This window comes from Danio rerio, chromosome 9 (assembly GCF_049306965.1).
Source record: "Danio rerio strain Tuebingen ecotype United States chromosome 9, GRCz12tu, whole genome shotgun sequence".
NCBI classification, from domain to species: domain Eukaryota; kingdom Metazoa; phylum Chordata; class Actinopteri; order Cypriniformes; family Danionidae; genus Danio; species Danio rerio.
Genome location: NC_133184.1, coordinates 24,147,978 through 24,175,709, shown reverse-complemented (window position 1 = coordinate 24,175,709; position 27,732 = coordinate 24,147,978). Strand labels below are relative to the sequence as shown.

The following is a 27,732-nucleotide window of genomic DNA, read 5'->3' as shown; positions in this document are numbered from 1 at the left end:
CCATCAACCAAGCTCAGATTCACGCCAAAACAAACGGTCTGGCCTAAATGAGGTGGTCTTGGCTTGACTGAAATTAACTCTGGAGCAGATTGATTGTAGTGAGAAAGCAATACGATCCGAACCAGGCTATGTCACAGTGTATTATGGATATGTAATAGGCATATATACGGCTATATGAAGAGAGAATTATGAGTAAGGCAGGATGTCATTATACCGGTAAATGTACGTTTCAAGTCAAATGCGATCAAACTGCAATCTTTTTTTTTATATCTGTTATTTGTAAAGCCTATAATGCAAAAGTCAACTGCTCTGTATGAGAAAGTCTTACCTCTGATTTATATTTGGTGACAATGTCTGAGGGCGTCACCATTCAAAATTAAAGTGCAGCTTTTCACTAATATTGTCTGCTGCTCATCGTCATAAATTAAAATAAGGACGCATGACAGCTGAGCGGGACTCTGCAAAATAAACTCTGAAACTCTGACCATGTAAGGAGAGTTTACTCGCAAGTGACTTGTTTTAGCTAGTTTGGTCCGTTTAGAAAACTTGCCTTGTGAAAGTAAACCGCACCAAGAGCAAAGAGCAACAATGTAACAATTTTAATCCCTGTTTCGGAACAAAAGAATCGATCTACAGGTGTGAAAGCACGGTTAGGGTACTTTCACACCTGTGCATCGATTCAGTTGTTCCGAAACAGAGATTAAAATTGTTACATTGTTGCTCTTTGCTCTTGGAGCGGTTCGCTTTCACACTGCAAAATTTCTAATCGGACCAAAAGAGCTAAAACAAGTCACGTGCGAGTAAACTCTCCTCACATTGGTCAGTGTCAGGGTTTATTTTGCAGCGTCCCGCTAAGCTGTCAGGAGAGGTGGTGGTTTGGTGGTGATTGACAGGGTGCGCGTGCGCGACGTGTCTGAGGAGAGATGCGGTGGGGAGGGGTGAGAAGGGTGCGCGACAATGTTTATTTGAGGACCGGGAGGGAGACGCGAGATTACTGGGAGATCATCACTCGTTTGCGGGCATCCGGAGACTCGCGAAACTTCCCGCCATACTCATAATTCTCTCTTCATATAGCCATAAGCCTGTTACATAGCCATAAAACACTGTGATATAACTGCGCTCGGATCGGATTGCTTTCTCACTGCAATCGAACCGCTCCAGGGTTTGTTTCAATCGAGCCGAGACCACCTCATTCAAGCGATCTCGGAGCGATTACTTTGGCGCAGAACAGAGCGCGATTGCCCTGTTTACATATGCCAAACGAACCGCGCTAACTGGGCAAACGAGATACGTTCCGAAACAAAAGTGTAGGTGTCAAAGCACCCTTAGACTCTCTGTGTTTGATTTAATTTTTATACACACGATTAAGCTGTCGAACTGTTCTATAACCACAATTTCACACTCGTAGCAGTGCGACATGACTTTATATCATCTCTAACCACTTGCATGCCTCCCACCAGTGGCGATATACAGCCATATTGCGCTGCTACAAGTGTGATGATGCTTATTTATTTTCTGATGTTTTTCTACAGAGTGAATTTGTTCATTTAACATTAGCCTGATTTACATACAGTAACATCTTATTTAGTAAAAATATGGTGCAAATGTATTGCTTTTCTGATTGTTAGTAGTAATTAGTCAGTGATTTTGGATTCCTTTAGTGATAAAGGAAAAAAAAAACATTTGTTTATAATAAAAAAACATCTAGGAGAAATGTCTTAATGTAGCATGATTCATAATTTGAAGCAGTATGGTGATTAAAGGTATAGTTCACCTAAAAATTTACATTTACTCAGTATTTACTTTCACACAAGTGGTTTTAAACCTTTGTGAGTTTCTTTTTCTTTTGAAGACAAAAGAAAATAATCAGAAGAAAGCTGTAAATACCCTTTGACATATAACTATACAATCAAAAATACAAACACTATGAAAGTCAATAGTTACTGGTTTCAAGCTTTCTTAAAAATTTCTTCGATTGTGTCCAGCAGAAGCAAGAAACTCAAACAGGTTTAGAACAAGTGACGGCAGTCTCTAAAAACGTATAAATAATGTCAGATATTTCAGTTTTGGGAAACTATCACTTTAAAATTGTTATCCTTTTCATCAAAGTGCATCATTATACAGGTTTTTTTGTGCCAATTTCTATAAGGGTGAATTATAACAGCTGGACAGAAACGTCACATAAACAGGTTCATAAGGATAAATCATGCAACTCCATGGCAACCATCATTTATGTACCATCTGGTGGCACGATGCCTCAGAGAGTGCATCCTCAAATCCTAAAAACGCAGAGAACAGCCCTCATTAGAAAGCCATAGATTGGCAGATGCACCGACCAGATATTCTAAATCCGCAGAACAAAGCAAAGCAGATGAAGCATTTGGTTTGCCAGTGTTTTGAATTGTGCTTCTGGCTGACTCACTCTGGGATTAAACACTCAACGGTTTAAATGGACTGAGGACATAATTCCATTTTGTCTTATTTTAGGTTCTCTGTCAGTTCATCAGATAAAGATAAATTGCAATCGAGCTGCATGTGACTAAACCTTGCAACTGTGGAGAAACCATGTGGGTATTTGGCATCACGTTGCCATGCTTATAATGCACGGTGGAAATCTAGGCGCATTAATTATGAATGACCGAAACATTAACCAGTTAATTCAGCCAGGCAGGTTCCATAATTCAGATTGTGTCATTATGGACTTATTTTTGAAAGTCATTAAAAAGCGCTGCTGCTGTGACAGTTTTTCCACTCTAATATGGTAAACTGAGTGATGGTGGGTGTGATTTATCTTTATATAAGCCCAGCATTCGCTATTGTACAGCAGAGCTCTGAATACAGGACACATTCTTCGTTGAACATGACCTGAGTGTCACTACTGATTCAACACACTTCCTGCAGCATGGTTTTAGATTCTGTTAGCAGAAAGACACTATAAAAAAACATATTTGAATGACACAACAGTTAGTTCTGGTTAGTTCCATGCTTGAGCACAGGGACTTTGCACTGTTTATATTGACAGAAAATTTGCCAGTCATTCTGCGAACACAGACAAACAGTGTTGGGAGTGATGCATTACAAGTTATGCGGGTTATGTAATAAAAAAAAATAATAATATTTGAGTTACTTTTTTTTTTTAAATTGTAACTCTTTTTTTAAATTAAAACAAATTACTGACTTAAAATGAACAAAGTCACGTTGAATCACGCATTCAATGAGAGAATGCATTCATTATTTTGAACACATCGAAGAAGAAAAAAAGTCTGGTGCTTTAAGACAGGAAGACTGTGTTCTACAGGTGGTTTGTCAAGCCCGATCAACTGTGTGAAGCACACTTATGCACCATATCATTATGTGATTGATTGTGAGCATGCTTGACTAAAAAGATAGGTCTTTAATCTAGTTTTGAACTGAGAATGTGTCTGAGCCTCGGACATTAACAGGAAGGATATTCCAGAGTTTAGGAGCCATAAATAAGAAGGCTTGACCTCCTTTAGTAGACTTTGCTAATCTAGGTACTACCAGAAGCCCTGAGTTTTGAGATCTTAAAGAGCGGGTTGGATTGTAGCAAGGCAGAAGGTTGGTTAGATAAACAGGAGCTAGATTATTTAAAGCTTCATAGGTAAGAAGCAATATTTTATAATCAATACAGAACTTAAAAGGCAGCCAGTGTAAGGAGGATAAAATTGGGGTGATATGATCATATTTTCTTGACCTGGGAAGAACTTTGGCAGCGGCATTTTGTACTAGCTGAAGTTTGTTAAAAGAGGATGCTGGGCAATCAGCAAACAGAGCATTACAGTAATCCAGCCTAGAAGTCATAAAAGCATGGACTAGGTTTTCTGCATCTGAGATGGATAGCATACTTCGTAACTACTTCGGTTTTTGTCACATGGGATTTGTGACCTAAATTTTTACTTTTACAGTAGCACTAATGCTAACTTTGTATCCCTTTAATTGCAGGTTGTGTTGTAAGACCTGCTGTGTACAGGATTTTGGCCCAACAAGTATACATTCTGTTTTATCTGAATTTAAGAGAAAAAAATTGTCGGTCTTCCAGACATCCTTAGCATCCTTAATACATTCACTTAGCTTAGACAATTCAGACACCTCATCAGAAGAGGAAAAGGGGATTGTCTGAATTGACAATGATTTTACTTAACTGATAAGACAAAATGTACAAAAGTAGCAAACAAACTGCTTTAAACTTTCATTATTCTGTATATATGGCATGTATAGCTCTGGGATCAGGAAGTACTCTGAGATAACAATATTCTACATTATTCTTTACGTGTGTTTTTGAAAGGTAAATGAAGGTTACATAGAGTGTTGTTATATGTGAAGCTCTTCTATTTTAAAGTTCTGAAAGAGATTAAGCCTCAGCAAAGGTAGGGAAAAGTAATGCAAAAGTAACTCAAAATGACCTTTACGCATTATTAAAAGAAACTAAGTAATACAACTAGTTACTTTTTGGGGAGTATCTCGATATTGTAATAAATTACTTTCAAAAGTAACTTTCCCCAAAAAGTAACTTTTTTCACTGCAGACGAATGGTGTGATACAAACAGCAGAAAAGCAATTGTATTAAAATGCTGGTTAATATTTTTGGGGCAGTAATTATTTTCATGAAAAAAACTGAGCAGACCAATATTACAGTTCTATGTTTTGTCTAAATAAATGAGGTTAAAGATCAACCTTTTAAATGCTGAAAGTGAAAACTTTCACAAAATTACATTTTCAGAAATTAGAATTGATTTTCATACTGGCTTAAGATACATTTGAAGTTGTTATTCAATTATTAGGATTTGAAATGACAAATTAACTACAAGTTGATGAGGTAATTTCGTGAACACAGGTGAAATGAGCATGGATAAATGAATAAATAAACAAATTTAAAGTGTAAAAACTAATACATTTCAGACATATGTACTTTAATTAATATACAAACTGCCATCCCAGCAAGCATTTTTTGTTTTTAAAAGATGTCTAATAGATATTTAATAGACATCTAAACAGCCGTCTTGACTAAAACAAGGCTAAATTTACTGTCAGTGAAAATCTAATAGACGTCTAAGGACAGGCCAAATCAAATAAACAGAAAGGAATGTCTACACATATAAAGTCTGTCTAGTCTGCCTATTTGACGACTAGTGTAGGTTTTGGCTATTCTTAAATATCTATAAGATTTTTACTGACAGCACAAGATTAGTCTTGTTTTAGCCAAGCTGTCTACATTTAGATGTATATTAGACGTTTATTAAACACAAAATTGCTTGCTGGGAATAGAATTTATTCTTGTGACAGTATAGTTGAATTTGCCATTGCTCCATCTTTAGAGTCACATGACTCTTAAAAAGTCAGTATCACTTTATTTTGATGGTCACTTTAATGCATTTAGTTGAATTTAAGTTACATTGCATTTCCATGCCATCAAATTCTCATTAGAATATAAGTAGACTGCTAGGTTAGGGTTGGGGTTAGGGTTAGTGTGAGTTGAGATTTACTTGCAAAGATTCTTATAGTCAGTTGAATGTCTGTTGAAGGAGCAGTATCAACAGATATTATGCAGAAAGTCTACTAATACTCAAAGGAGAAGTGATTGGCATGTAGTTGAAATGCAACATTTAGTCAACAAAATGTGCATTAGGGAGCATCTAAATAAAGTTTTACCAAAAAGTCAGTTTAATATTCTGTTTTGGTGCTCAATAACTGCTTTTATTATAAATTATTAGAGTTCACAAATGCCTTTTTATATAGACAGAATAGTGTAAAAGTCTAGATGAATGCTTCAAATGAGTTTTGTGAAGTTTTGTGAGGGTTTCCTAAGGGTGCACTGACACTATGCTATCCGAACCGTGCCCATAAGGCAAAATGAAATGTGAGTGCACACTGTCGGGGGTAAAGAGACAATCATGCTTCTGCATAGTTCAAGGCAACTGTACCTAGTCTGAGTATACCACACATTTAAAGTCATTATTTCTTTGTTATGAAATCTGAAATAAAGTATTATTAGACTTTTAATTTAATGCCTGAAAAATAGTTTCTGTTTTTTCACCATACACAGGCCTGGAGCACTCTTGAAACTGCTTGTCGAATCATATCAGATAATCCAACTAATAATTGTTCTCAATATCTTATGAATCTCAATATTTATGCTGCCTTGACGAGTTTTATTATTGAAAAAAAATGACTGACAATCTTAAATGTCTACAGCCTTACCAAGCAGGAACAATAACACTTAACAAAAAGCCTCATTTTTACACAGTGCTTTGCAGCCAAGGGCTACGCAGGCTTTTACAGCATTCCTCAATAGCGGGAATAGAGAACAGTAGAATAGACTTAAAGGAGATCCACATCAAAGGGAGCTCAAAACGACTACTGTAAAGTGCACCAGGGGCTCAGAGGGGCTTTCTACAGAAAAAAAAAAAAAACATCATACTTTATGGAGCTGTTAGAGCCGACCTAAAGTGCTGTTCTGGGGTCAGCTTTAGCAGTTTTCCTTTTACTGCTGGAAGACTGATGGATGCTTATTGTAAACTACAAATATCTCTGAGCAATGATGATTTTCACTACTGCCTTTTCTCATGCTGTATTGCCTCGCTAATGTCATGTTGATCTTTTGTGCCCGCTCATCTCAAATGTTTCTCTCGCTTTCTTTCCCATGATGACACAGCTTTTAGTAGAGGGCTCAGATTAGAGCATTTTTTTTCTACTCTTTCACTCTAAACAGCCTTCTCTAATAGGTACATGACCGGTTTACTTTCCACCGCTGAGGCAGAAACAAGTTGCATAACATTTAATTAAGAACCTCCATTCAGACTGATACTTGACTGATATACGCAGAGTCTGCTTGAGCTAGCAAATAAATGGAAACAGTCAGTCAGGTGCAATTGTGCTGCCATAACAACCAGTGGTGATTCATTTGTGCCTTAAAAGACGTCTTTTTGAAGGTCGAATTTCAAAAGTACCCTTCAAAATAATTTTATGTAAGGACACTGAACTGATAGAGGAAAGAAGTCTAAGTGTGTTTAGACATCTGTGAAAGACATTGAAAAAGAAAAAGTCAGCTCATGATGCAACAAAAACCTCTTCGCTAAATGGTTCTGTCAAGCCCTGTTTAGTCTACAAGGTTCAGTCATTGTGTAAGATTATGTGATTTTGTCTAGATAAAATCACGATGACTCGGGTACAAAAAAAAAAATCACAGACTACACATTGCTTAATCTATGATGCACATTCTGTCATCAAGAATTACATTCACAGTATTGGCAGTGTTGGGCAAGCTGCTTGAAAAATGTAGTGAGCTAAGTTATTAGCTACTCTACTTAAAATTTAGTCTAACTACACTAAACACTACCCTCTGGGAAATGTAGCAAGCTAAGCTATAAGCTACTTGGAAAAAGTAGCTACATCTGAGTTATTTTTGCAATTTTCATGTTCCTAACCATATCTTAGGGATCAATAAATATGTCAAATAGGCATAATTGTTCAGTTAAATTATTTACTGCAAATAATATGCTGCACTAAACAAAAACAAATTATAGTATACAGCAAAAACAAAAAAGTCCAATAAAAGGAGGTGTTACACGTTTAAAATACTATAGTAAATTATAGAAAAGGGAAATATTTAGGAATAAGCGTTATATTGAATATTCAATAACAACTTCTCATCAATGAATTACACCATAAAACAAAAAGAGGAAATTGTTTTTCTCGCTATCATATGGATTTACTTTCATCAACTAGACACGGGCTTCACAGCTCTGTGAATGTCGGTGCCACCATATTGATCCGCGATAGGTAAATTTAGCTTGTGTGGATGCTATTGTGCTGCTTGATTTAAAAAAATAGCTTCGCTACTGAAAAGCTATTTGATTTACAAAGTAGCGACGCTACCGCCACGCTACTGAGAAATGTAGTTAAGCTAGTAGCGTCACTACTTGTAGCTATGCTACTGCCTAAAACGAGTATATAGAATCACTTTTTAATGATCGTGTAGTAAAATCAATAGTAGCCAATTTTTGGACTTGATTTTGGATTTCAAAACTGATGGATTTCACCACCAGTGATGCTACCCTAATATAGATTTTAAAGATACGTTCAACCCAGGCTCATTGCGGATATGTACTTAGGTCTACATTTTTGGGGACAGGGAAATACATAACCGCAGATACTTCTGCTCGCAGTCTTTGTTTTTGCAAATCCACCAGAGGCTGCTGTGTACACTTTTTGATGATCTCAAATTTCTCTTGCGCATCCTTTTCTCATGTAAATCCATCAGAGAGTGCAATATATTCTTTAGCTGACCAGGGATGTGTTTCCCAAATAACAACATAACTTGTGGCTGAACTACCTAAGTACGATGCATCGTTTGGGAAAAGAATGGTGTAGTGACGAGTGTTTTCCAAAACTATAGATGATGCAGAACCATCATTTGAACCATGTTAGTTACAACGTAAAACTTTCATAAAGCCGTTCTAAACGTGGTGGAGTAACAACTTCTTTAGAGAAAAGCCCCATACTTTTTTGTGCAAATTATATTGTTTTACATGCACACGCATTTAAGATCCAATATTGACTTGGATAAAAACATGCACTCGTTTTCATATTAATTTAATTACACATAAACCCTCTTCCCTCAACTCAACCAGTAGTGTTTTCAAAGGCAATGCAAAAAAGAAAAGTTGTCGTGGCCACACGTTTTAAGGCTGTGTTTATTTATTTATTTTTTTGCTTTTGTTTTACCTGGTTTCTAGAACCATTGTTCGCCGAACTCGAACCCATTATCGCGCTCAACTTTGCTCTGCATACAAGTTCATCGGTGTATGTGGCAAGCTACTGGGCAAACTGGTCACATCAGAAAAGCTATCCATTTGGAGATAAGCAGTCAGCGGTAGCTTGAAAAGAAACAGAAGCCATTGGCGGCGTCATACCAACCCCACAGAGTTTGTTTTTCAAAGGAAATGGAGCCAGGCGTACCACTGGGTACATAATTTGCAGTCTCCAGAAATGTAGACAGTGGTACATATTCACAATGATATGTACCCCTGTGTTGCTTACAATGCTGTTCAACATACATAAATCCGTTAAAATCTAAAAAAAAAAAATTATCAAGGGTTTCATGACCCTTTAATAACCCTGCCGTAATGTATTAACAAACTAAAGATTTGCAATTAAGGAATTCAAACTTTGCTTTGCCCTCAAAGTGAGTGTACCAATATGTGTGCAATGTCAAATGAATCTTTTTTTAATATGAAATATGGATAAAAAAATCCACAAAAATTTGAGTGAAATTTGACGAAATACGCTATATGCACAGCTAGTGTTTTTCAGCCAACGATAAAGTTCCAGTGAAATGTTTATGTGACTATTTTTAACTTCATACGGTTGGATTTACAGCATTGATGTTGTAATGTAATTAAAATACAATCAGTTAAACGGACTTCAGCATTCATTTAGTCGTTCATGGGTAAAACAATATGAAAGACCATTTAAACGCAATCGCTGTCAGTAGCAGCAGGCTAGCACAGAAACTTGTCCAGTCTGAGATATACTTTATATCATATATCAATCAGGCAGTGAAGATTGATGATTTTTAAAGAAATAAGATCTTAAATGTGGTGATTTTGTAATGGTTAGACAGCTTACCATAAGTGCTTGGGCTGGTTGACTGAAAATGAAAAGTCTGTGTACACACAGTATATATCCCATTGGTCAGAATTGGGTGGGGCAATGAAGCATGAGTCAGCAGAATGCTGTGTCACTCATTATTTGTTATGACTGAGTTGAACACAAACTTAGTGAAGATATTAGTGGCATGTCAGATGTTCCCCATTCACCAATTTTACCAATTATTTCCACCTTTCGTTTCATTTGCGTCATTCATCTGGCGACTTTTATCAATTTGCCTTTTCTGCATATGTTGATTTATAAATATGCATCTTCTCTTACCTGCTGTTGAACTTCTCAGGATGTTTTTCTCTCATCAGATGGAAGCGATGGGCTATGGATGCATCCTGAAACAGAATACAGAGTGTTCTGGTTAAACAGGTTAACTGCTTCTCTCTGCTGTACATATAACTGTTGTCGGAGAGCCTGTCCTAAATCAAATTTTCAGGACTCAGAGGAAAACAGCAGCCCTGGGCCATACAGCACAAACATAAAACTGTTCAGACACGGCCCAGACCTTCTGGTATGCACTAATCACTCTTTAACTTTCAATATATTATTTCTTATGAAAAGGGCTGTCTTTGAAACCAAACAATTCTCCAGGTCTTCACCAATAGAACGGTATCAACAACATATTTACATTTTTAGGACTAAATCATAAATATACAAAAAAAAAAAAAAAAGAGATTATATATATATATATATATATATATATATATATATATATATATATATATATATATATATATATATATATATATATATATACATACATACATACATACATACATACATACATACAGTATATATATATATATATATATATATATATATATATATATATATATATATATATATATATATATATATATATATATATGTGTGTGTGTGTGTGTGTGTGTGTGTGTGTGTGTGTGTGTGTGTGTGTGTGTGTGTGTGTGTAATACAAATAATTAAGAATAAAGTAAATATGACTGGCATTAATTATATAACTGCACTTCTATATGTACACTTGCTCAGTTTGTTTTCATGAAATGCAGATAGAAAAAAAACATTTAAAAAGTGTGCATGAATTCATTTGAATAGTGAGTGCTGATTTTAATTAATAATTGTTCTTGAAAAATGAATTAAATGTTATATTTGCTATACTATCTTGCACTATCTTGGCAGGGTTTATCTTTTTATTTATTTATGCAAGTTCACTAGGACTGTTTTTTTTTTTATTAAAAGTACAATACAGCAGCAATGTTGTTTAAATATTACTTAATGGCAAAGCTAGATTTTCAGCATCATTGCTCAAGTCTATCACATGATACTTCCGAAATGATCATTATGCTGAATTAGAGCTTAAGAGTAACTTAGTAATTTAGTTTTATTATTATTAAAAACATAAAAATTAGTGTGTATGGATGTTTCCTAGTACTGGGATGCAGCTGGAAGAGCATACACTGCGGTTCATTCCGTGGATGAATAACAGGACTAAGCCAAAGGAAAAATAATGAATGAATGAAAACAAAAGGCTTAATTTACAGATTTGACAAATTGTCTGATGGGTGGACTACCTGTGTAAGCTTCTTTCTTCTGTTGAACACAAAAGAAGATGTTTTGAAGAATGTAGCTAAGAGTATGAAAAAGAGTAGACATTGACTTCCACTTAATTTTTTTTTCTGACAATGGCTACTTTTTTTCCAACATTCTTGAACATCCGGTATCTTGTTTTGTGTTTAACAGATGAAAAAAAAAAAACATTTGAAAGCTTAGTGTGAGTAAATGTTGAGGAAATTATTATTTTAGGGAGAACTGTCTCCCTGACCAACAGTTGGTTTGAGTTCTCTTCATTTATTGGGTTTTACTGTGCTCAAATTGCTTCATTGACTCAAATGGATTAAGTTCACAGTACTCATTAGGATTTGTTTTTGATATATATTATTTATTATAATTTTTTTTTATATACAAAGACTTTAATTACCCACACTGAATTACTCATTCTAATTTTTCTAAAGTTGTGCATCAAATGAATCTAAATAACCAGAAATAAACAAATTACAAGACAAACAGATATAAAATCCTCATCTTTTTACTGTCTGCTATTCTGTTTTATACCAAAACAGCAGTACAACACAATATCACAGAGCGTTTAAATGGAAACATATGGTCCCTGTTTAAAGGGGTGGTTTTCTCTCTAGAGCAATAAAACAACCATAACAAGAAAAGGAGAGCTGTTCAGGTATTAACAGGGCTGTGTTTGACATCAAGAGCATGTGTGAGATGTGTCTTTCAGCTCTGTTACTGTGGGCTGAGGGGAAGACAAACTACTCTATTCTGCAAATTAAAAAAGAAGAAGAAAATACAGTGAGGCTGTTGAAAACGGGTCGGCATCATCAAGAAAAAAGGTTTTCCAGGAATGCCAGAAGAAGAGATGAGGGGGAGGGTGAAAGTAGTATACACTAAAGACCAGTAATAAATAGCTTATCAAACTAAGACATGGGACATTAAAGCTTTTACACAGGTAGCGTGCACTTCATCATTGCTTCCCTGAACAAAGCCATTCCAGGGATTTTCTAGACAGGTTCCTGGTAGTGGATACTTCTGTCAGCTTAAAACATGGTTGATGGCTATTTAAGTACTTCTAAATACGGGAGAAAGAAGCATCCCACATTGAGTATGACCAGCAAGCTGCCTGCATGAACAAGAGTACACATTTATAAATCAAGCTTCAAATTATTTAAAACTGCATTTATTTGTATTAAATATAGATTTATTGATTAATTAGACTGAATATGAATAATATAAGATTAAATAACTCTCTGAAAATACATTTTCTTTTTTTTCTGACACGGGCAGGTGTAAATGAGTAAATGGGACCTAATCTGTCATGGCATTCAAATGTGTCTTCTTTGGCCACTTTTGACCACTTCTCTGATGAAATAGGGTCTGTGAATGGGTGTATGTACTGTATAGCCCTATAGATCAGTGGTTCTCAAAGTGGGGGTCGGGGCCTCCTGAGGGGTTGCAGGAAAATGAAAGGGGGTTGCCTGGTGATTTTTCAAAAATCCATTTATTTTTATTAAACCATAAAAATTACCATATTTTATCCATAACCTACTGAAGAGAAAAATCGTCGTTTATAGTTACTATATACTATATAGTTACTTTAGTAGCTTATAGTTACTAATTCTATTGAATTGCGACCCCTGGGGTAAATACATTATATTGAAGACACAGCAATAGCGTCAGATGCAGCAGATTGATTTTATAATACCAGGTTAAACTTTCTGGCACATTTACAGCCCTGACATACATTGAAAAAACTAAACGAAGAATATACTTGGGTCTATTGGTGTGTGTGCGCCATTGCATGCAAGGTTTCTGTATTTATAATCACCTCTGAAAATATTGGGGGTCGCAAGTCACTGGCATTGTCATTTTGGGGGTTGCGGGCTGAAAAGTTTGGGAACCCCTGGTTATATATATCAGTGTATATCAGTGTAATTAGCTATACTGTGGCAAATTTACAGTTCATTTTGCTGTGGTAATGAGTGTGTTTTTCAACATCTTTACAACAAAAATAGTAAATCAAACACATTTATTGAATACTTTATAGACTGAGCAATGTAAATAAAAATAAATCATTAAATATTAGGCTTATTTTAGAACACCAAACATAATTATATTGATGGTATTTTATTAATGAAATCATTATGAAGATCAACGGGAATTGATCACACAAAAAGACTGATCATCCAAAACATGCAGTATCATCCAAACAACATCCCTGTATTTTGCTTAGAATGCAATACAATTACTATTATTACATTAATGAGGTAAAATAATCACACAACTGTAAATCACACAAATCAAACATACCAGTTCATCACATGCACTGCATGAGAGATGCCATTTGAGAAGAATGAAAGCTATTGACAGCCTATTCGATAGGTCTCAGGCTAGAGTTTTGTAAAAAAAAAATCATGTTGCACCGGTTATGTGTAGTTGCAGGTTTTAGATGAGAAATCCGTTAGAGCTAATTTAAGCTAATTAGCTAAACTAATTTAGTTTGAACTAAGCTGCCAAATGGCCAGTTTAAAATTTTGTTACAAAAAAAATAGATGTTGCATGTATATATGATTTATTTGTATAATTCAAAATTTTTCAAAAAGTTTAGACATGAGTATGCTGCCTATATTTATGAGGTCCAAGGAACGATTCCAGGTTTTGATGAATAGGCTACTATGATAATGCTTTACATTTAAGTACAATCTTTTAATAGCACATCTTAATTTACACGTTGACATTGCACAGTGCAGTGTTCATTTTCAAACTATTTATAATGTTTAAATTGGCTGACAATAATAAATATTCTTAATAATAGGAACTGATCTGCCACGTTTTTGAACTGTGCAGACCTGTAGCCTCTTAATTAGGCCTACTATGCTACTTTTTATTGTGAGGTGGTACTAAAAAAAGTTTGAGAACCACTGATCTAGACAATTGAACAAAAAATTGCGTAAGGAACCTATTAATATTGTCCTTAAAATGGTTTAAAAAATAAATAAAATCTGCTTCATTCCTAGCCGAAATAAAACAAATGAGACTTTCTCCAGAAGAAAAAAATATTATTGCAAATACTGTAGAAGATTCCTTGCTTTGTTAAATATAATTTGGGAAATGTTTAAAAAAAAAGAAAAAAAATCAAAGGAGGGCTAATCATTTTGACCTTTAACTGTACATCACACACATAGACAAACAGTTTCAGGAATTATGCTGTGGAACTTAAGATGTAGGACAAGAGGTATCAAAGTTCATTATTAGTGATTTGTTTGAGTCACTTACCCCTGCTTTAGAAAAAACTAACCAAAATGACCACATCGACTACATCGAGGCTATTTCTCTGTCAATTCGAGTGATATAAACTTCAGTTTCCAAGCACCTGAAGGCATCTGACAGCACAAGTGATCAAACAGTGAGTGGTTTAGCAGGAACCCAGAGCAGAATCCAGCATGAGGAAAGCAGCCTTGATTAAAATCAAAGCAACACCGTGCAAACGCAGCAGCTAATTGATGAATCAGGTCTGCAACCGTAACTGATTATTTCTATATTTACACACACACACATAAAAGACAGAAGATCTCAAAGCCACCACATCCTTCAGCTAGACCCTGAGTGCACTGACACACACGTAACACCTGTCGCAGGGTTTCGCTGTGTAATATAACGATGGATCTCACCGTGTCGCAGACTCAGACAGGGAGGAAGTGTGCGAGGGTGAGATTCTCAGGGTTTGATAGCTGCTGGCACGTTGATGAAGCCGCGAGCGGACGGCTCTACGTTAACACCTGTGCTGGCTTCCTGCCTGAGCCTGCAGGTGCTGCGCGTCACATGGGAGAGAGTACAGGAAGAGTGAGGGCATAGGAGGTGACATGAACTTGCAGCCTGCACACATCCAGACCAATGATGCCCAGAGCTTTAAAAATGGTCCTTGATTAAGATTTGTCTATTTTGTTTTTTACTTTAGTCACTATGTAATTTTGCTGTTTAAGCATAAACAACATCTGCAAAGTTACTATAAGTTCAATGCAAAGAGAGATCTCTCCTTTTAACAGAATTCACTTTTTGAGGCCTACAACAAATGGCTAAAAGGGACAACAAGCTCCTTCCTGGGTTTGTGACATCATTAACCCCACAATTGACATAATCCCCACCTCCCGATGTGATGTTTCCTTTAGCACGCACTAGGCTGTTAGCCATTCAGAACAAACTGAGCAAGCTGAACAATCAGATCCCATTGTTATCCTCCTTACACTGGCTGCCTGTTAAGTTACATATTGATTATGAATATCGCTTCTTACCTATAAAACTTTCAACAATCTAGCTCCTGTTTATTTAACCAACCTTCTGTCTCACTACATTCCAACCCGCTCTTTAAGCTCTCAAAACTCAGGGCTTCTGGTAGTACCTAGAATAGCAAAGTCTACTAAAGGAGGTTGAACCTTCCCATTTTATTCCCAAACTCTTGAATAGCCTTCCTGATAATGTCTGAGGCGCAGACACACGTTTTCAGTTCATAACTAGTTTAAAGACCTATCTTTTTAGTCCAGCATACACACAATGCATCACATAACAGAATGATACATAAGTGTGCTCCACGCAGGTGAGCTGGATTGACAAACCACCTGTACGACAAACTCCTCCTGTCTTAATCCACCTGACATTTTGTAAGAAACATTCATATGCTTTACTACTATTTTCATTTCTAGCACTTCATTTGTGCATCTCGTGTTTAATGAACAGCAGCCAAGCTAATTATTTCTTCTTTTCTTAATTTCCATCTGGGGATACTCATCCCGAGGCCCCTAGAGATTATGCAGCACCATTGATGCAATCCAAGACGTGAAGAAATTATGCAAAGGTCTCCATAATCCTGGACAAGGCCGTATCCTGAGCAGATGCTGTAGCACTCATGGGGGAGCAGAGAGCCTGAGACTGATTCCTGAAAGACCACAGTGACAGGCGAGTCTTTGCATTGACCTACTCACACCTGCAGTTCTCCACAATAGACGTTCAGTGTTCTGCAGCCTCCAGTGCCTAGACTGCAGCTCTGCACAAGAATTTTGGCCAAAGGAGAAATGGTCGTGGCCAACTGAGCCTGGTTTCTCTACGTTTTTTTTCCTTCACTTTCGTCAATCGGTGAAGTTTGTTCCTTGCCACTGTCACCACTAGCTTGTTTGGTTTGGGACTTGTGAAACTGTGCATTAATCAATTTGCTTTTCAGTGTATGGACTTTCAGCAGTCAAATTTAAACCACACTGAACTAAACTAAACTAAAATTCAACTCTGAAAACTGGACTGACAGTTTCAATTTACAAGAATTCTATGTTAAGCTGCTTTGACACATTGCAAAAGTGCTATAGAAATAAAAATGAATTTTGTATTTCTGAGGGAGAACTAAAAGACAATTTTTAGGAGATTACAAACGTTGTAGATTATTGATAAAATATATGATTAAATTAAAACTTGCCAGTAAAATTTAACAGTTACTGCAATTTAATATCTTAAGATTTCTACTTAGCACATTTAGTAAGTTTACTTTAACAAAGATTTAGTATTGCTGAATGAATGTGCTGTTCATTGGTAGGGCATGATACCTAATCTATCATCAAATACATTAGTGTTTGTATAAGTAAACTTAACTAATTAAGCTGTTAATATGGAGAAATGGAGCGCAGTGGACAATGACAAGCAGTTGCTTGGCGATTTCCAAAAATCCAATTCATTTTTATCAAACTATTAAAATGACCGTATTCTATCTATAACCTACTGAAAAACAAAATAGTAGTTAATATTAGCATTGTTAACATGTTAATATTAAACATTAAAAAACAACATGCAAATAAAAAGCCATCTTTTAATTTAATTGCGAACCCTGGGGTGATTTCATTATAATAAAGACATAGCAATAGTGCAGATGCAGCAGATTGATTTCATGGCACCAGGTTAAACTTTTTGACACCTTTACGGCACTCACATACATTAAAAATAATACAGGCCATGGAGGATGGTCTTCAAATGGCATTCTCCAAAATTAAACGATAAATATACTTGGGCCTATTGGTTTGTGTGTGCCGTTGTGTGCAAGGTTTATAAATTTATAACCAACTCAGAAAATATTGGAGGTCGCAAGTCACTGGCATTGTTATTTTGTGGGTGGCGAAAAGTTTAAGAACCCCTGCATTAGAATTTGAGTAAGTTAATATTAAAAATTATGTAAAAAAATATGTAATGCTGAACAAAGTCATTGTTCACCATTAGTTCATGTTATAGGTAACTAATGTATTACCTAATATGTTAATATATGTGGTTAACATTAACACATAATAAATAAAGCTTAACAGCTTAATAGTTGTTACCCATTGTTAATTAATACAACCTTAATGTAAAGTGTTGCTGTAGGTATTACATGTGGTTTGAAACTTATTGTGTGAATATGATAAATTCTCTGTACCACGTAAATGTGAGATATACAAAATGCACACGTACCAAATTTGCCATCTATTCTGTCATGTGACCATGGTGTCAATTGTATTGCTGCACTTCCATTCAAAAATCCTCCCCTGTAGCCTTACGGGATAGTAAAATATCTGCCACATGCACACTTCAGAATGAAGTCAGAGAAGTCAGAGAAAAAAATCTTTAGTTGCAATTTATAAGCTAAATTTAAACAAACAAGTTAAGTTGAACATTACTAAATTCAATTTTATTTGTTGGTTTAAATGTAGCCCATGGTTTACAACCATTTTCCTTTAAAAGTTTTGTAAGTGCAATGAATCGTTTATTATATATCGTTTATTGTATAGTTTATTATTTTTTTTTTCAAACAAAAACATCACTGTACACCCTAACAGCAATTTGATGCGTTTCCCCAATTTGAACAGACTTTGTTTCAGTGGACATACATTAACATAGCCAGTAATTTATCTCAAGTCAATAGCCTTTGGCAGGTGTGGCAAAATGTTTTGCCCGCACTGCATTCATTGAGTTCTGCATAATGGAGTAATTTATTATTTCTTCCACCCCTGCTGAAGTCTATCCACACCTGTTATTAATGCAGCCAGTCAAAATATGACAGAATTGATAATGTCTACATGACATTAGTCGATGCAGAGAAAGCTCATGCAGGTGTTCCTCAAACTGGCACGTGTGAAACTGGAGCAGAACAGGATGCACTGTACCGAAAATCACAGTTCTGAATACCATGACCAACAGCAGCACTGCAGGACGCCACACTTTAAAGAGAAGCACTGATAATGACAGAAAAGCTCTGCTCTTCCCTATTGACCGTGGTCTGGGGTCTTTTGCAGTTTTAATTTAATTACGAATGTATTTTATTAAATGTATAAATGTAGGTTTTTAAACCTGTTAAAGGATTTCACGGTACGGTAATACCTCGGTATGAATGTCACGGTACGGTATTTATTGAATCATTTACAGGAAAAAACAAAACTTATGAAAATACTCCAAAAAAGTGCCAAAAGTGTCAATGACATACAAATTAGCCATCTATCTGTAAGCTTTGAAACAGGAACTTTAATTTTAATAACAAAAAACTATTAAACCATGTAAAAAAATAAAGTTTCAATTTAGTATTGTTGAAAACTCATCACATTCAACATTTAATCACACTCAGCCCATCTACCCAGATGAGAGCTCTGCTAGTCGGACTTCTCATCAAGCATCTCCCGCTGGATCTAATCTCACTATATTTATTAAACGGGATATTTCATTTATCTTGTTGTCTTTATCTAACGACATATTCCCTGACTTTGGTCACTGGAATCTATTACTTGTTCTCAGGTAACGTGTTTTGGCCAAGCGCAAAGATAAGTTAATGATTAATGTAACCACGTACATTCTGTATATTGACTGATCGCTTGCCTTTATTTCCTATAATGTATAAACTTATTGTATGTTATACTTTTATAATGGCCATTATCGATTATTAAAACTGATATTCAGCAAAAGAGAGGGTGTGTTTCGTATTTTCACTGAAATTGAAAGGAGGCAGTTGTTATCGGCTCCGTTTTGTTATAAATATCCACACAGTGAAGATGACGCTCATCTTATGCAGCACGACGCCTCAACATGTCTGCTGTCTAAGTTGCTAATATTAAAATGAAAATAGGCAGTTCCTTAAATCATGTTTACATTTTATTGTTGAGAAAGTGAAACAACGAAGCCAGGGTGATGTGAATGAAGTTATAAAGTACATGGTTCCCTTTGAAGATTTACCCGTGTCCTCGGTATAATCTGCTTTTCCATATCAAACTGAGAAGAAGAGACTGCAGCCTTGATCAAACTTGAGAAGTCTGAACTTACACGGAGATAATGCAGGACTGAACTGTGCGTGTAAAGCAGGTCGCACACCAGAAGCGACGCTCGGCGGCGCGCCGCGCAGCGCCACGCAGCGCCATGTATTTTAGAATTCTAATCATAGGTTTCTATCAGGATACACACACCGGCGGCTGTCGGCGGCGCCCGGCGACGGCTCAGGACGCAGTTTTTCAGCCGCGCCACAGAGCGCCATCTGATTAGTTTCATGTTAAATATCATTCGAATGTGCGCGTCTGGTGTGCGATACTTTAATCTGTCATGTACGCGCCGTGTCGCGGCGCCAAACGGCGCTTCTGGTGTGCGACCTGCTTTAGAGTTTTCCAGCTCTTTTCATCCCCGCTTCTAGCAGCACACTCCATTTCCGCATTACTGGATCTGTAGCAACAACAGACCGCATGGGATGATGGTCAAGCATGGGCTGATGGCAATTGTAGTTTTCGTTACCTCCCGTTCGCTTCATTCGCCTGAGCAAATTTTCTCAGAAGACCTATAGTTTTACCGAGTCATGCGACTTCGGTAATATCGAAAAAAATTAATATTGCGGTATGACGGTATTTACAATACCGTTACATCCCTAGTAATCGGTTACACTTTATTTTAAGGTGACGTTGTTACTAAAGTTGGGTGTAATGCGTTCCAAAGTAGCACCTTATTGTTTTATAATTACATTTTTGGTGAACGCAATAATGTAAATAATTACATTCATTTGAGTCATTTGATTACAGCTACTAAAATCAATGTAATTGCATTACTTACGTAACAAATGTAGTTTTTAAATCATGTTTTCCTTTGTAACATCAGTTGATAAGCATGCGCCTTTAAATTGCTGGAGAACGCAAACTGAAATCGTTGCTGTCGAGAGTGGCTGCTTCATAAAGTGGAAATACAGACATTACTTGATTTCAATGAGCATAAAAACAAAAATATTACTGTGAAATGCATTCTATGTACAGTCTCTAAAGAACTTTCCACTGCTTATAACTCGACCAGCAACTTATTCAAGCACTTGAACAGAAAGCATTCTATGACAACACTTGTCACCAAGGAGGACACTGGTGCCCAAAAACCAACCCATTCTGAAAATGTACATCTTTTCACAAATTCACCAGAAGCCACTGTATACACTTTTTGAGATCTCAAATTTCTCTCCCGAGTGCCTTTGGCGCATGCTGTGCTTTGGCGCATGCTGTTCTCTCGTAAATCCACCCGAGGCCGCTGTCGACTGACTGTTTGACTGACTAAATGACTGACTGACCGACCGATCGACTGACTCCCCCTATCCTAAACCCAACCAATAGTATTATAAAAAGCACACATTGACCCGCCCACCTACTTCGCTAAATCCAGAATTTAAAAAGCAATTAAGTAAAAGATAAACCCTCGTCTGATTTTTTACCACATTCCCACCCTGTTATTTACTTGTTAATTAAATTTTTTGGCTTTTGTTTTTGTGTTAGCCATTCTCTGGAACCGTTCTTCAATGGACTCAAACCCCATCATTATGTTCATCTACTCTCTGTGTGTTAAGTCACAGACATACATGGTAAGCTAACTGAATAAACTGATAACAGCCGGAAAGCCATCCATACAGAGGTAAGCTGTTAATCATGAAAAGGAACGGCATCAAACTGCCCCGTAGTGTTCATTTAAAAAATTAAATGCAGCCATATGTACTTCTGGCTACATATATACATACATATCACGTCATTTGTGCGCGCAAGTTTATTATTTGCAATAGAGGCACATGGCTTGCAAGCGCATATTTGGAGCATATATTGCTCGAACTTGCATTTTCCAGGCACACCAGTTAAAAAATGCAAATCACGCGACAATAACTGACCAAATCAGCTTCTTTGTGAGGTTAGTGAATAAGAGATTTTTACGTTTTTAAGTCTTTTGAATATGATTAGCTGCTGTGATCAGCCCATTGTAATGTTTTTTTTTTCAGTGAATATTAAATTACCAAAAGAGCTGCATTATATTTGTATTTTTATATGTATTTTTACATCCTTTTAAAGTAACTTTAATGTAAAGTAATTAGTAATCTGATTATTTTTAAAATAAGTTATTAGTAATCAGATTACAATATTCCAGTAGTAGTTAGTTATTTGTAACCATTACTTTGTAAAATAACTTACCCAACACTGGTTGTTACAGTCTAACTATTCATTTAACTAGTGAGTAATATTAATTAATTACAGATACTTACTATATGTTTGGGGTTAGAATGTGTGTTAGGTACATGTAATTATATGCATAATTCATTGTAATTAATTACTTTAGAAAGTGCATGGAATGTGTAACTACACTTTAAATTAATGTTACCAAGTAATCTTTCATGCAGCTTCAATATCGCTGTCATGTAAAGTGGGACACTAACAAAAGGAGTGCAGATCCAAATGCAAGTTTACTAAACAGAAGGGTCAGGCAAGAAACAGCCAACACAGGAGCAAACAGATACAGCAATCCAGAGACGTGGTCAATACACAGGCAAATGGTCAAAACGCAGGCAGCATACAACATAAACAAACAAACAAGGCGAGGGTCAAAAACAGGGCAAAGCAAGGCACGGAAAGGGAAATGTGTCGTAATGTTCACAGTGATATAACAAGACTCAGCCCTGATGTGTGTGTGTGTGTGTGTTTGTGTGTGCGCTGTATAAATAGTCCTTGTAATCAGTTCATGTGCAGCTCCCAGCCGTGAGTGTGTGTAATCTACCAAATGAGGATCAGGTGCATGTAAGCGGTGCATGACTGGAACCTGTAGTCCAAATATCGGTGGAATTGTAGTCCTTTAGCGATTTGCATGTTTACAGGCAATCTGCAGCCCCTAGATCGCTGGTGATCATACTGTATGTCGCAATAAAAGCTTCAGCAATGTGAATTTTATGCCTAATTCACGCATATCAATGAAAGTCCTTGATCAGTTTCAGAGTAAACTATGTATATTTTTATTTTTCAAAGGGTTTAGCTTCCCAGATACAAAAGTCCTGAGGGACGCTATGCTATGATTCAACCCAAATGGTGTGATTTGGAAAAAAAGGGACACCATGTCCTCTACTGAGACGTATCCTGTCCCTATGGAATGAAACTGGAGGCTTAACTGTTCTTGGCTTCACTATCTCAACAGGCTAAAGGTTGTGTATCGTCTCAAGAGATTGTATCATATACAGTTAGAAGGCTTCTGCATATGCACGGACAAACTTCAAGCCTAAATTCTGTCTAATAACAGATACTGTGCACCAGGGACGATGTATCTGTCGATGAGGTGAAGAGGTGAAGGGTATTTAGCGAGGTGATATTCAGGTCACCGTGACTAGTGCGTCCACTGCAGGTTATTGCAGCAGTGAGTCAGTGTCCATCTGTGCTCCTGTCAGCACGGCCGAGGCAGGTACATATGGGACGTATCTGGAGCACGTTCTTGTAAAAGTACACAAAAAAAGTGCAGGAGAATCATGTTTATGAACACATCTCTGAAGCGCATGAGCTGAATGGAGAGGTGGGCCCTGTTTTCCTTCTATCTTTAAGACTGGCCAGGTGTCACTCAGCACGGCCATTCATTATGGTGGTAACCTGGTCTGATTCTGGCAGCCCAACACTTCCTGTCACAGATACTTCCCATGACCTTCAGTCCGTGCCAGTACTACAACCCTCCAAACACACAAATACACACACATGCACAAACATATGCAGGCTCTAAAATAAACACTCTTATCATATAGATAAGGTTGAACCATCAAATAAATCATTCAAATGGCTGTTTGTTTTGCTACCTGGTGAGTTCTTCACAGCAATATTATAATACCATAAAATTGCCACTTTTTACATTTTCAGAAGTAAGTAATAGTAAAAAGTGTGGTACTGGGTAAACATCTGAGCTGAGAGTTGTACTGTAACTAAAATTAAGATGTTTTCACATTCTCATTTGTCCACATATCAGTTTAAAAATTATTATTGATAGTTTTTCTAGGAAAATAGTTGGAGATACATTACGCTGGTTAGAAGAAAGAAAGAGTTGCATAAACAAAAGCGTGAAGAATTTATGATGCAGCAACTTTCCTTTTGACCTCATGCACATGGTAAGGCAATTTTGGCTTATTCACAAAATATTTATGAATTATTCACTTTTTTGTGCAAATTTTGACTGCTACATAGTTTTAAAGGGCATGTATTTTACCCCTTTTTCAATACTTGAGATGAGTCTTTTTGTCTCCAGAATGTGTCTGTAAAGTTTCAGCTCAAAACACTCATCGGATTATTCATTATACCTTTCAGAAGTTTGTAATTTTTCAGCTCTGAGCATCTTGTGGCCTGTGCCTTTAATGCTAGTTCTCCCCGCCCACCTTTCACACGTGCATGTCAGAGTGTGCCTCAATTTCCACCTCGGCTGCGTCAGATAAACAGCACAGTGACAGACACAAAGGAACCAGATCTCATGTAACGTTTGTGAGAAATACTACAGTAAGAACTTTCTCAATGGTTATTGATTTATTTGTTTTGGAGTTAATTCAAGCTTTTCTGCAATGGACAGTTGGAAGCTCAGTTGGAAGGGTATTCCAGAGTTTAGGACCTGCCACTGCAAAAGAGTGATCTGCTTGTATCTTGACAGAGGGACTTCAAACAGGAATTGGTCAGCAGATCGCAAAGCTCTGCTGAGTTTGTGAATGTGCAAAATTTCACATAAATAAATAGGAGCAAGGCCATTGATGGCTTTAAAAACAAACATCAAAAGTTTAACATCAATTCTAAACTTAACAGGAAACCAATGAAGGGAGTAGAGAATTGGTCTGTAATCTGTTCACTTTTCCAACTGTTAGTTAACATGCAAGCAGCAGCATTTCGCATAAGCTGCAAACGATGAAGACACGACTGGTTAACTCCAACATAAAGTGCTTTACAGTAGTCCTAACACAAACTAACAAAAACATGGATGGCTTTCTCAAGATCAGCCTTGCTCAGGGAGGGCTTGACTTTGGAGAGAAGGCGAAGCTGAAAAAAGCTGGCTTTAATCACTGAATCAACCTGCTTATCAAATTTTAGACTACTGTCTAGTTTCACACCCAAGTTTTTGACCACATGGCTGAAGCAAGAAAACTGAGCCAGATGCACTGGAGATGAAATGGTTTACTTCTTAGAATTGTCAAACAGAATACACTTGGTTTTGTCTTCATTTAGGCAGAGAAAATTAGCCATCTCTTAATATCATTAAAACATTTGCTAAAAGAATCAAGTGAATCTAAAAAGTTTGGTGTAACAGGAATATAAAGCTGTACATCGTCAGCAAATGAAAAAAGACTAAAAGTGATTTAAAATAAGTGAACCTAAAGGCAGCATGTACAAGGAAAACAAAACAGGGCCCAAAATGGATCCCTGAGGCACAACACAGGTTAAAGGGGAAGGAGATGAAGAGAAGTCACCAACCATAAACTGAAAAACTGCGACCAGGTAAATATGAGTTAAACCAGTCTAACAGAGCCCCCTGAAGCCCAAGCTGCTGGGCCAACCATGAAAGGAGGACTGAGTGATCCACGGTGTCAAATGCAGCAGTAAGGTCCAGCATGACTAACAACACAGGTTTTTAGCATCAAGGGACAGGAAAATATCATTTTGAATATCATTTCTCAAAGATGTGATTTCTTTCAAGAAAGGAGTGCAGCTGAGTAAAAACAATGACATGATTATTATCACTACTAAGACATGTAATACGCTCCGGTCAATCAATTCGGTAGTTGGGGAAACCACACTCCAACATCACGTTGTGCCTCAAAATGGGGGGAATTTGGATTGTCAAGAAATTAAAAAATAGAGACTTGTTGGCTTTATATCACCCCAATTTGAATGTGGACACACTACACCTACACACAGTTCTGTCCAAACGATGCTTCCAAAAGATGATTTTCATTATAGGTGCCCTTTAAGTCTTGCATAATGTATTGTGAAGGTAATAAATCAGAGTATACTGATTAAAATGTATGATCACACTTTATTTTGATGGTCTGTTTGTTGAATTTAAGTTATATTGCATACATACAACTAAATCTCATTAGATTATAAGTAGATTGTTAAATTAGGGTTAGGGTTAGTGTAAGTTGACATGTACTTGTAAAGTTTCTTATCAGTTAAATGTCTGTTGAAGGAGCATGTCAATATATAATAAGTAAAAAGTCTGCTAATACATAAATGGTTCATCAAAATAAAGTTTTGCCAAATGTACAAAATAAATAAAAGTAGAAAAGCAAAAGAAAAAAGAAAAGAAAAAGAAAAAATGCTTCTAAATTTACACCGCAGAATTCCGTCATCATAATATGAATAGGGTCTCCTGAAAAAAAGTGACTATTTAAAAAGACCTTAAAATAAGCATGAGCAGTCCTGCTGTCCCATGGCAGTATGAGTGTGTCATTGGAGATGAAGGTGTGTATGAAACCACACCAGTGAGAACATGATGGCAGCGGGGCAGATCTCCAAACACCAGTACCACGGGGAGGGTGACAGACTGTTGTTGATATCAACAGAGGTGCTTCGATTTCAACTCCCAGGCCTAGAGATGCACATGGAAATATGTCTTTACTGGCTGCTGACGAGGTGTGTTTGCTGGCCTTAATTCCTCCCGAGGATTCTTTCCAGGGTGAATTAGATCCTATAGCAGGGCTGCAATGTCATACAAAGATGTCTCAGAAATCAGACTCACATGAATGCGAAACACCGCTCTCCCCTATCAGTTGGTTTGGGGTGAAAGGTCATGCAAAGAAGTTTAGCAGTTGAAGACTATAAATTACACAAGATCTTGTCACTTGCACAGATTTAAATAGGAAAAAGTGTAACTGTCAATAGGGCAAATAGACCCTTTTTACAAGACTGTTAGGACGCGTTTAATGGTCATCATCAGGCCCGGATTGGCTAATCGGGAGGACCGGGAGAATTCCCGGGGGGTCAAACTGTTTTTTGGCCGGTGTCCCTAGCCGCCTGCACTTTTTTATTTATTTATTTTACCATAGCCTTGCTTTTTTTATCATTTTTTTTACTGCTGCTCCACTCTTTTTATTTATCTTCTCGCAGCTCCAACAGCAGAATGCAGCATGCATGTTAATGATGACGTAATTATCAATCGACTCCCAACAGTGGCACCTTGTTCAGCAGAAAAATCATTTGTTAAAAGATACACGAGAGATAAAAAATTGAAAACCAGCAGCAGCGAAAGTACACCACATGAAGACAATGAAACGGCAGGTAAGATGACGTTAAGCTAGTTAGGAGGAGTGCAAAAAAACAATGTCTACAAACCACCGTTATAGTACCAAACTTTTTCTTGTACTGTAGCTCATCAGCAGCAGCTTCTTGTCCAGTTTGCTGCTAAGAGTGAAGAGTCAGGCCCCGTAACGTTACCAAGCATCAGTCATTGAGTGAATGTAGGAATTTAAATTTACAATAATATTAATAAATATTACACCTGCTGAATAAAAAATGCACTGGCTGAGACAATTAATAAAATCAGATGTTTATAAATTACTAATAAATCTGAGTTAATCAGTTGATCAGAAAGCGAAAAAGAAGGAAAAAAGATAAACATATAAAATGTCTGGCCGGTCTAAGGCTTGAAACTCTGGGCTGAAAGTGCTGAAAAGGAGTCTCACTCGAGCCCTGGTCATCATAATCTTAAATAAATCTGAAAGTTTTTAATATTTGGATTTCTTTAAATCGTATGGCCATTATATGCATTTATAAATGTATTATATCATCTTTGTGCCAACTTACAAAAAACGAATTATATGAGTGCAAAAAACTAATTATATAATATGCACTGTGTTTATAATGCAGTGTCTACAGGGCTGAAAATACATTTGATGTTTTTCTTTCCTCTGGCTGCCGTCATCAGTCTCACACTATTTTTTTTTTCTTTTTCTGAAAGTCTTGATAACACCATCGTGGAATTTTTCTTTTATTGTTTTAGCAAACAGGATTGTAAAAAAATGATTTGTTGTACTCTCACATTCACTGCACTTTAAGTTTACCCAACCATGACACCTTCTGCTACTGAGAAACCTGGAATTGTAAAAAAGATCAATGAAAACCTGTCTACTAGTACAGGAACCAATCATAAATCGCTTTAGAATCGCCATCAAGACCAAGTTGTGAATTACTTCAGAAAAGCAACATGATCAGATGATCATTATCCAGA

At 36.6% G+C, this 27,732-nt stretch overlaps 1 protein-coding gene across 37 annotated transcripts in view; it reads right to left on the bottom strand.

The window, feature by feature from the left end:
- Nucleotides 1–27,732, bottom strand: part of dgkg (diacylglycerol kinase, gamma) — a 246,909-nt gene that overhangs the window by 61,442 nt on the left and 157,735 nt on the right. For 24 of the 37 annotated variants that reach the window (XM_073912639.1, XM_073912640.1, XM_073912627.1 and 21 more), the window contains one exon: nucleotides 9,952–10,016. In XM_073912639.1, the coding sequence (XP_073768740.1) occupies nucleotides 9,952–10,016 (65 nt within the window). Of the gene's footprint in view, nucleotides 1–7,425; nucleotides 10,017–24,660; nucleotides 26,205–27,732 lie in introns of those variants that run through there. The other 13 variants (XM_073912648.1, XM_073912646.1, XM_073912651.1 and 10 more) reach the window with 2 other exon arrangements.